The 10,286-nt window shown below is 40.9% G+C and overlaps 1 protein-coding gene across 1 annotated transcript; it reads right to left on the bottom strand.

Annotated features, from left to right (window-relative positions):
• Window positions 1–4,045: 4,045 nt before the first annotated feature.
• Window positions 4,046–8,466, bottom strand: pet117 (PET117 cytochrome c oxidase chaperone). The gene is made up of 2 exons (XM_033624748.2): window positions 8,267–8,466; window positions 4,046–4,195 (listed from the first exon to the last, which is right to left on the bottom strand). The coding sequence occupies exons 1-2, from the start codon at window positions 8,360–8,362 to the stop codon at window positions 4,046–4,048; spliced, it is 246 nt and encodes an 81-aa protein (XP_033480639.1). The 5' UTR covers window positions 8,363–8,466.
• Between the last annotated feature and the right edge of the window lie 1,820 nt (window positions 8,467–10,286).

The following is a 10,286-nucleotide window of genomic DNA, read 5'->3' as shown; positions in this document are numbered from 1 at the left end:
CTTCCCTGCCCCAAACCTTGCGCAGACCTGAATAAAGGTGATTGAACTGATCTCTGTGTAAACCCTCATTCGGAATGAATATTTCCCATGTAAACTACCTGGAAAGACTTTAATTCAGAATGATTTCATTCAGATTCATTTCATTCCGAATGAGAAGCCATCATGTAACTGTAGTCATAGTCTCCTCTTTTGCCCCATGGATGTGTGATGTAGATAATTCAAGATAAACAACATCAATGAAAGTGAGCAGCCATTGCCGGCAGGTTAGTATATGTGGAGGTTTCCACCGAGTTGCGATCATCTTCTTTGCAGCTGTCAAACCAGACAAAAAGACACGCTTTTGGGGTTTTCGTAACTGGAGCTGAGAGAGATCATTAAGAGTCAGCACAGAAGGAGAGGAGATAGGGGTGTGTCGTATAGTGGACAGATTATCTTTTATCACTTTACATGAAATTAACTACGCCAGGACATTCCCATATATGATATGATAAAAGGTACCAACTGCCCCAGTATGGCACAGTGTACAATTTGAGTCAGCTTTAAGCTTCACACTGTAAAGTTTCCAGGGAGTAATATATGTCCTCTGAATAAAATTTAAGTGAATTTGTTGATGGTCAGGGTCTCTGGAAGATTGGTTTACCATATCCCAAGTATCATCCCAATTAAACCCTGGGATAAGGTCAGGAATATCTAATTGTCATAACGAGTTGAACAATAATGGCAGGTAGGTTCTCTCCAAAATATGGTCATACAGTTTAGAGACAACACCTTTTCCCCCTGTGACTGACGTAATACCTTGAGCAATGAGTGCTCTTCAAGTGGAGCCTGCCAAGAGACCCCATAGGTCTTCATGGCTGTCCTCAACTGTAGATAAAAATAAAAACGTGTAACGTTGTAAACTGAACTGGATAGAGAGGTCCTCAAAAGAGTACAAGCCCTTGTCCCCAAATATGTTACCAAAAGAATGTATCCCCTTGTCGTACCACTGCCGGCACTGACCAAACTTTATTGAGGATTTACCAATCAACAGCCCATCATTGTTAAAGATAGGAGAGTAAAGGTTCCAATCGGATGAAATTCCACAAACTTTTCTGTTTCCCTCTGGACCACTATTAGGTTAGACACAATGGGACCAAAGCAAAGTTTACATTTATTTAAAGGGGTATCAGAGAATAAAACTTCATCCAGCTTTAATGGAAGACCCAAGTTCTCCTCCAGTGCACGCCATGCAACCTCAATTTTACTATCGTACCAGCTGACTATGTGATGTGATGTACGCAATGTGAAGGCCCAGTGATACAGCCTAAAAGTCCATTCTCACTGAGGGCGAATATCCACGTGGATTATTCTCGCGGAAAAATATAAAAGCTGATTTCATGGGTTCTAATGGAAGTTTGCATACCGGGCGGCACTTTCGTGCGGTGTAAAAAAAAAGTTTCCGCCCAGACTTAGACCCCTGCGGAATTCGCCGGCGGAACTACACAGCTGGGCCAATCAAATTGTTTGTTTATAGTGACGCTGCGCAGACCTGGGAGAGTCCAAAATCCAGTCAGGCAGGACAGTATGGGAGAAAGGTTGAAAAACCTCGTTTCACAGATTTTATGAACAATGAATTAAAGGACAACGTCTGGCAGTCCATTGTCCAGCTTGGTGGCTGCAGTGAGAGTGGTAAGTGCTAAAGAAAGTTGATGCTGACGCTTGTTAAACGTTAGCTTGCTAGCTCGCTGCTGCTGCTACTGTCGTCCATGTTCATCCACACCCGTTCACACTGCGCAGACTTGGAACACAACAAAACGAAATTCCGCACCGCGTCCGTACCGCGCCTGTGTGTATGGTTTAAACACGGAAAAGCGCTGCACGAATATTCCGCAAATCCGTCCCGCATTCTGCATCGCGGCAGTGAGAATGACCCTTCAAGTTGGGAAGTGAGAGACCCCCAGCAGGACTGCCTCGCTGCATTGTGGATAATCTGATGCGGGTGTGCTTATCGTTCCAGATGAATTTAGTAATAATGCGTTGTGCTCTGTCCCAAAAACAACATGGAGGTTGCAAAGGCAGCATTGAGCTCACAAAGATGAACCTAGGAAGCACATTAATTTTAATGACTGATATGAGACGTCTGAGAGAATTTGCCAGTGTTGACCATTTTTCAAGATCTCGAGTGATCTTATAAGGTTGTTCTCAAAGTTAAACTTTACAATGTTCTGCAGTGATGCAGAATGGTCAATGCCCAGATATTTAAATTGTTTTACGATTGGTATACCAGAGGGTGGTGTGGTATTTCTATTAAGGTCATTCAGGTGTAAATATGCTGACTCTGTCCAATTTATTCTGTAGCATGATAAATCACCAACTTCAAAAAATAGAAAAAAATGTTAGGTATAGACTGTTGAGGATTACTTAAATAAAGTAAAACATCATCGGCATAGAAGGATGTGTGATGTTGTGTCCCACAGATGGTAATAGGTGTGACACCATTGGCCGTGTGAACTGTCTGAGCCAGAGGTTCCAGAGATAGAGCAAAAAGAAGAGGGCTCAGTGGACATCCCTGTCTGGAACCTCTGGCTATGTTAAATAGGGAGGAACAAGTTCTGCCTGTTAATACCATAGCTGTAGGGTTAGCATACAATGTCCTAATCATACTTATGAAGGAGGACCCCTGACCCATGACCTCTAACACTGACCAAAGATACTGCCACTCCAAACAATCAAAAGCTTTCATAGCGTCCAGTGAAAGGACAGCGGCTGGTAGTGGCGATGAGGAGGTGCCATGTATTATATGTAATAACCTTCTCACATTATCTGATGCCAGCCTAGATCTAATAAAACCTGTCTGCTCATAATAAACTAGTCTGATCATAAAAGGCTGGAGTCTTCGTGCAAGCATTTTAGCATAAATTTTTACATCGGCATTTAAAAGGATCTTTATTTTTTTTAAGCAGAAGTGATATAATGGCTTGTGGATATAAACTAGTAACAGGGATATGCAGCAAGCTTGTGGGCCACTTCTCTCACAGCTGGAGGAAAAGAGAAGCCTTGAGGGAGGCACAGAGGGAGCTCTACCTTCCACAACACGCCATGGTGACAGACTGCCAAACATGATGAGGATCCAAGCAGAAAATGACAGCAAGAGTCCTGGAACAACAACGTGCTTTGACCAAGGTTCTCTCTACAGACCGCAAAACACGACAGCTACTGCCCTCATGGCAAGACCTGGACGTCCTGGAACCTTTAAACAAGGCTCTCAGCCCACTCCAAGACTTCACTGATGATTTGTCAGCTGATTCATACCTGAAACCTGTTGTCCATCTTCTGAATGTGATTTCTTAGTTTTTTTTATTTTTAATAAATTTGCAAACATTTCAAAAAAACTTTTTTCATGTTGTCATTATGGGGTGTTGTGTGTAGAATTTTGAGGAAAAAAATGAATATAATGCATTTTGGAATAAGGCTGTAAAAAGTGAAGAGCTGTGAATACGTTCCAGATGCACTGTACATTGCAGAAATGCCTTTGTTCTTTTTTACAGTGCTGTACCATCTTTTCGTTTTTTGTATTAAGTACTGAAACGGATTCCAAAATGCAGAAAGGCCTTTAAGTTTGTACAAAAAACCTTTATTTTCAAAAAAGGAAAAACTTTTATTTATTTGAAAATTTGCTTCTAATATAACATATGACGTTATACAACAACACAGCATCCAGTTGCTAATGGCTAACGTTAGCCTTCTGTAGCGTAGCCTCTGAAACATTAACGTTACCTTCTCTATATACTATACTATACTATACTCTTCTCTTGGCGTGTTACACTCGCTCTCCTCTTCCGTATCTAACGTTACCTTGCTAACGGCTACGTCTATCATAGACGTAATGAGGACGTAATGGAGGAGGGGGATGGGACTTTGGAGGGAGGAGGAGTTGTGGATGTTCAAATTTTTTCCAAGTGCTGTGTGAAATGCAAGAAAGGTAAAAGTTGCTTTAAATGTGTTGCTGTGTTTGCTGTTTGGTGACAACACCTGGCTGCCATGTGGACAGGTGTGTTTACCTGTCTCACTGGTCCTGTGGGTGGAGCTCTGCCTGTCTGCGTTGTCTCTCGTCCTCCAGCTGTCTGGTAAGAGTCCTCTGCTCCTCCAGCAGCCTCAGGTTCTCCTTCTTCCTCTCCAACCGCTCCAGATCCCTGATGACACCCTCGTGGAGACGCTGCAACACAAAACACACAAATTGACATTTTAGTGTCAAAGACACAATGGACGGATTTACATTTCCTTTTTCTAATTTTACCAATCAATCAATTCACTGTACTGTAAACGTCAAGACTAACTGAGGAAACGTTATCATACGTGGGGAAACACCAGAGGCAGGATAAACAAAATAATAATAACTAAATAATAATGAAATAAATAATGAAATGGAAGAATATACCAGCTAGATAAACAGATTAATAAAAATAAATAAATAGATCAATACACAATGATATGAATACAAAATAAAAAAAGACAATTTAAAGCCAGGCTGAAAATAGTTTGCTTTTAAAAACATTAGCAGTCTGTGCGGCCCTCAGGTCCTCAGGCAGCTGATCCTCGTGCAGCTGTTCCTCGTGCAGCTGATCCTCGTGCAGCTGTTCCTCGTGCAGCTGTTCCTCGGGCAGCTGTTCCTCGGGCAGCTGTTCCTCGGGCAGCTGATCCTCGGGCAGCTGTTCCTCGGGCAGCTGATCCTCGGGCAGCTGATCCTTAGGCAGCTGTTCCTCGTGCAGCTGATCCTCGGGCAGCTGATCCTTAGGCAGCTGTTCCTCGTGCAGCTGATCCTCGTGCAGCTGATCCTCGTGCAGCTGTTCCTCGGGCAGCTGTTCCTCGTGCAGCTGATCCTCGGGCAGCTGATCCTCGGGCAGCTGATCCTCATGCAGCTGATCCTCGGGCAGGTGGTCCTCAGACGTGGACCATGGTTATGAAACGATGCCTCACTGTGAGTTTTGTTCTAAATTTGAGGTCGATTAAAAGGCCAGTACCAGAGGACCTGAGGGTTCGTATGATAAAAGCAAATCTAATAAATAGGTAGGACTAAGACCACTCGCTTTTACACCATAAGACATGTCTCTGACTGTGGAGCTGCGACAATCAGGCGATTAATCCATCGGTCACTTGACAGAAAATTATTATAATTTTTTTTTATATCATTTTCTGGTTCCCTGCTTCTTTAATGTGAGAATGTGATGTTTTTCTTGGTCACATAATAATTAACAGCTTTGGGACTTTTGGACAGTCGGTCAGATGACGTCACATCGAGCTCTGGGAAATCAGACTCACTGTTTTCTGACATTTTATTGATTAATCAGTTCATCAAGAAAATAATGAGTAGATTAATTGATCATGAAAATCATTATAAAGTTTCAGTGAAATTTGAGTGTAGACAGAGGAGGAGCTTCAGTCAGCTCCACATGAAACAGGAAACAAACTACTTCCCTTTAGTACACTGACCTTCAAAATAAAGTTACACAACAGCAGGACTGAGTTTGGTATGAAGGTCAAAGACATTTGGTTCTGAAGAGAAGCTGCAGTCGTTCTCACACCATAAACTTCACAACGAACAAGATTAACCTACTACATCCGACAGATATACGAACTATATGAGCACGATAAACACAGCAAACCCCAAATGATCCCTGCGTTACAGCTAACCCATAATAATCAATATGATAACTTTAATAGTAAAGGTATGTTACTGGTTAAAATTCTTGTGAATCTTAAAACCCTCTGAGGAAAACTACCATTTGTAACAATCAGCTTCATAAATAAAATGTCACTGAATTAAAACGTTATTTTCTGATCACTTCACAGCTCTGAGGATCGATAAAGGTTTATCTTATCTTATCATGAAAAGATGTTCATCAGTATTTAAACACAGTGACAACCAGCTGTGAAACATTAAAACCTGAGACACAAACACATCAGCTGAGAGCTTCAGTTTCTCTGATGTTCTGTGTACATGATATTTACTGGACAAATGTCTGACTGCTTCCTAAAAGTGAAGAAGGTAAAGGAAGTGTCCGTCAAAATGATTCATGAATATTAATTATCACAACAATCACTACATGCAGAAATACAAAAGAAGACAGAGAGACAAACTGCTCTTTCTGAGATCATTATTCAGATACAGCTTCAAACATAATAATGTAAAGTCTTTAAAGATATTTAAACTTTACATTATTATGTTTATGGGGAAATGTGGTGCTTGATTTCAGCAGTGACAGAAATTCTCCTTTGACAAGGCTCAACAATGCGCACGATTCACACTCTAAACAAATAAATAAAAAGGACCTATTACTGAACAAATAGAAAAACACAGATAGAAAATATAAGTGTGAGAATCAAAACACACAGCGGTGACATGACAGTCTGGTCCCAAGACGACCGCAGAGAGGCTTTCCATAATTATTTGGACAATGATACAGTTGTCGTCATTTTGGCTCTGTACACCACCACAATGGGTTTTAAATGAAACAATGAATACCTGCTTAAAGTGCAGACTCTCAGCTTTCATTTAAGGCTTTTTTCAAAAATGTAGTATGAACCGTGTAGGAATTACAACCATTTCTTCACACAGTCCCCCGACTTTAAGGGCTCATAAGTATTTGGACAAACTAACATAATCATCAATTAAACAGTCAGTTTTAATACTTGGTTGCAAATCCTTTACAGTCAATGACTGCCTGAAGTGTTGGACACATAGGCATCATCAGATGCTGGGTTTCTTCCCTGGTGATGCTCTGCCAGCCCTTTACTGCAGCCGTCTGCACTTCCTGCTTGTGTTTTGGGTGTTTTGCCCTCAGTTTTGGCTTCAGCAAGAGAAACGCATGCTCAGTTGGATTCAGGTCAGATGCTATGACTTGGCCATTGCACAACATTCCACTTCTTTGCCTTAAAAATGTCTTTGGTTGCTTTTGCAATATGCTTCAGGTCATTGTCCAACTGCACTGTGAAGCATCGTCCAATGAGTTTTGAAGCATTTGGTTGAATCTGAGCAGATAATGGTGCCCCAAACACTTCAGCTTTCATCCTGCTGCTCTTGTCAGCAGTCACATCATCAATAAATACAAGAGAACCAGTTCCACTGGCAGCCATACATGGCCATGACATAACAGTACCTCCACCATGCTTCACTGATGAGGTGGTGTGCTTTGGATCATGAGCAGTTCCTTCCCTTCTTCCTTCTCTTGTCTTCCCATCATTCTGGTAGTTGATCTTTGTTTTATCTGTCCATAGTATGCTGTTCCACAACTGTACAGGCTTTTTAGATGGTTTTTGACAAACTCTAATCTGGCCTTCCATTTTTAAGGATGGTTTGCATCTTGTGATAAACCCTCTGTATTTGTATCTGTAGTCAGGGGACTGTGTGAAGAAATGGTTGTCATTCCTACACGGTTCATACTACATTTTTGAAAAAAGCCTTAAATGAAAGCTGAGAGTCTGCACTTTAAGCAGGTATTCATTGTTTCATTTAAAACCCATTGTGGTGGTGTACAGAGCCAAAATGATGACAACTGTATCATTGTCCAAATAATTATGGACCTGACTGTATGCTGACGATGGTGGTGCAGATTTACTGTAGATGGTGGACAGTGCAGGTGCTGCAGCGTCAGGTTAGTAAATTAAAGTGTCACTGTGGGAGGACTGAGTCATTTACTGTAGCTGATTATAAACGAATGTGCAGAACAAATACAGATCTTTTATGGAAGCGGCTTGAAAATAAAGACTGTTAAATAAGGAATGCTGTAAAATATCAAATACACAGAAGATTGAATATGAGAAGCAGACAGAGTGTAGATATCTGAATAACTACCAACACAAACAGGATGTAAACATCTACAGAAAATATACATAAAAGTTTTATAGTAATTCCAGTGTGACATGAATCCTGAACTGTACTGAATCTGAATTATGATCTGATGTTTATTCAAATTTTTTTTATTTTTAATTTTTTTTAAACATCGGTTTCTCTGACGCCTTTAATTTGAAAAACTGTACCGGATGTTTGTGTTAGCCGCTACTGTTAGCTTCACACAGACTGAGCTGCTGAGTGTGTTCATCCTCAGCTACAGTTCGTTGTTTCAGTTCTGTAAATGTTGAAATGCTGCAGTTTGTCCGTTAAACACCGTCAGGTTTTAATTATTAACGGACAACAGCCCGTTAACTTCCCGTGACCTCACAGCTAGCTGTTAGCCCCGCTGTTAGCCCCGCCGGAAGCGTTAGCACGGCTCGGTTCGGTCTACCTTACCTGTTTGTCCCAGGACTGTTTGAGGTGAACAGCAGCCACAGTGCTCAGAGTCAGAACCACAGAAACTCCCAGGACCACTTTAGAGGCTGTAGACATCACGTTAGCCTTTAGCTTCACGTTAGCCAGCTGCTAACAGGCTCTGATGTCCCCCGCTGCTGTTCGCTCATTCACTCCTCCTCTTCTTCTTCTACTAGTGTTTCTTCTTCTGCTGCTGTTCATCTTCCTTAACGTTCAGGCGTCTGTTTGGCGTCCTCCAAACAGCGCCCTCCTCTGGCGGTCACAACAACATACAGAAGTCCAGTTTACATGTTCAACACTTCTTTATATTTTATTTTACTTCCTTCATTCAAACTGAGATTGTTTTTAAAGAAAGTCCTGAGTGAGAGAGCAGCGTCAAGAGACAAACAAACAAAAAAAAAACACAACAACAAAGAGTTTATACAAAAAGCATCAACATGTTTACAAATAAAAACAACATAAAATTATGACAAATACAAACACACAACAGACTCTAAACAAACAACATCAACTTGTTGTGCGTTTTGCTGCTCTACAGTTTCCACTTGTTCCACCATGTTGTTTATTTACCAGCTGACAGATGAGGTCGTGTCGTCTGCATAAAAATGAAATTGTGTACTGACAACATTACAACACATGTTATTGATAGAAACTGTAAATAAATAGAAAATATGACTTCAGCACAGGTACGTTGTTATAATCAGGAAATATACTTAAATTAAACCGGCCTCACTCTGAAGTCTTCAAATACCGCCGCTTGGTCAGTGACTTCTGCGTCAGACACCAACGACAAAAGCTGTCTTTTCACTTAGGCATGATACTCAGCTGGGCGGCGTCAGTGTGTAACGGTGCCTGACAGCAACAAAAGGGGGCGAAATGTCTGAGTAGGGCAGGAGGCCAGTGTTCACTTCCTGTATGACTGTAAGGCCAAACCCTGTTCTTTTTATAAACGTAACCACGTGTGTGTGTCGTTGAAGGAAAAAACATCAGTTGGTGGTGTTGTACCGACGTAGTGCTTTTATTTTGAAAGAGACTGTATGCAAACTGTACATTTCCTGTGAAAACAGAAGTGTATTTTGAAAACAGACAATGCATGTAACAGGCTGAAGTTGACACGGCGTCCCAGAACGTCAACAACCAACACACCCAGGGTACCTTGGACGTCACAAACACTCATAAAAACACAGTTGGTTTGTTCTCGTGTGTTTCTTTCTTTCTGTGTGAAGCTTTTGATTCTCATAAAGACAGAGATGAAGAGGAGAGCTCAGCTCAGCTTTATTTAAAAATGATAAAAATGATGTTGGAAACAAAAGAAATGGGAGTTTGTGAACAAAGAATTTTTCCAATAATAAAGAACAACAACATATTTTAGGTTTGTAACGAGAGGCTGAAGAGACGTGTCATCAAGGAAAATTATATTTCTCTTAATTTCCTGTTCATTTCTTCCAGCTGTGAGAAAAAAACATATAACACACATTTTTGTTGTTTCTGTCACACAAGTGATAGTTTTTAATATTCAATAACAATATCTAAACATTTAATTTGATTTTATTCATGTTTCATGACTTCTGTTACAAAAACAATTCTTACAGCATTTCTTCTACAGAAATGACTTTGTGTTTCTCTGACGCCGGCGCACAACCTAACGCATTGACGGATTCACGCTGACCGGAAGTCATTCATTCCAATGGAGGTGAAAATGACGGATAGTAACGGACTAGCGCGCAGCACGGCAGCAGTTCCGTTGACCGTTGGACTGTGGAGGCGTTGGATTTTTCCTGCTCGGGCGTTGACAAGATGACAGTTGTAAACAAACAATATTTCATTTATTTATGCAAAAGAAAAATAAGCATAAGCTTTTTTTTCCACTGTTAAAAGTGATTGTTGACCATAGGTTGATTTCTATGTGGCTGATAATTAATCTATATTTTTGAATTTTGCGCTCATCTCCATCGCCCATTTCACGCCTATATATCAGCTCTTTCAATAGTACACTACTCAA

This window comes from Epinephelus lanceolatus, chromosome 3 (assembly GCF_041903045.1).
Source record: "Epinephelus lanceolatus isolate andai-2023 chromosome 3, ASM4190304v1, whole genome shotgun sequence".
Classification (NCBI taxonomy): Eukaryota; Metazoa; Chordata; class Actinopteri; order Perciformes; family Serranidae; genus Epinephelus; species Epinephelus lanceolatus.
The sequence above is the reverse complement of the archived record's forward strand: the minus strand, read 5'-3'. Positions and strand labels throughout refer to the sequence as shown.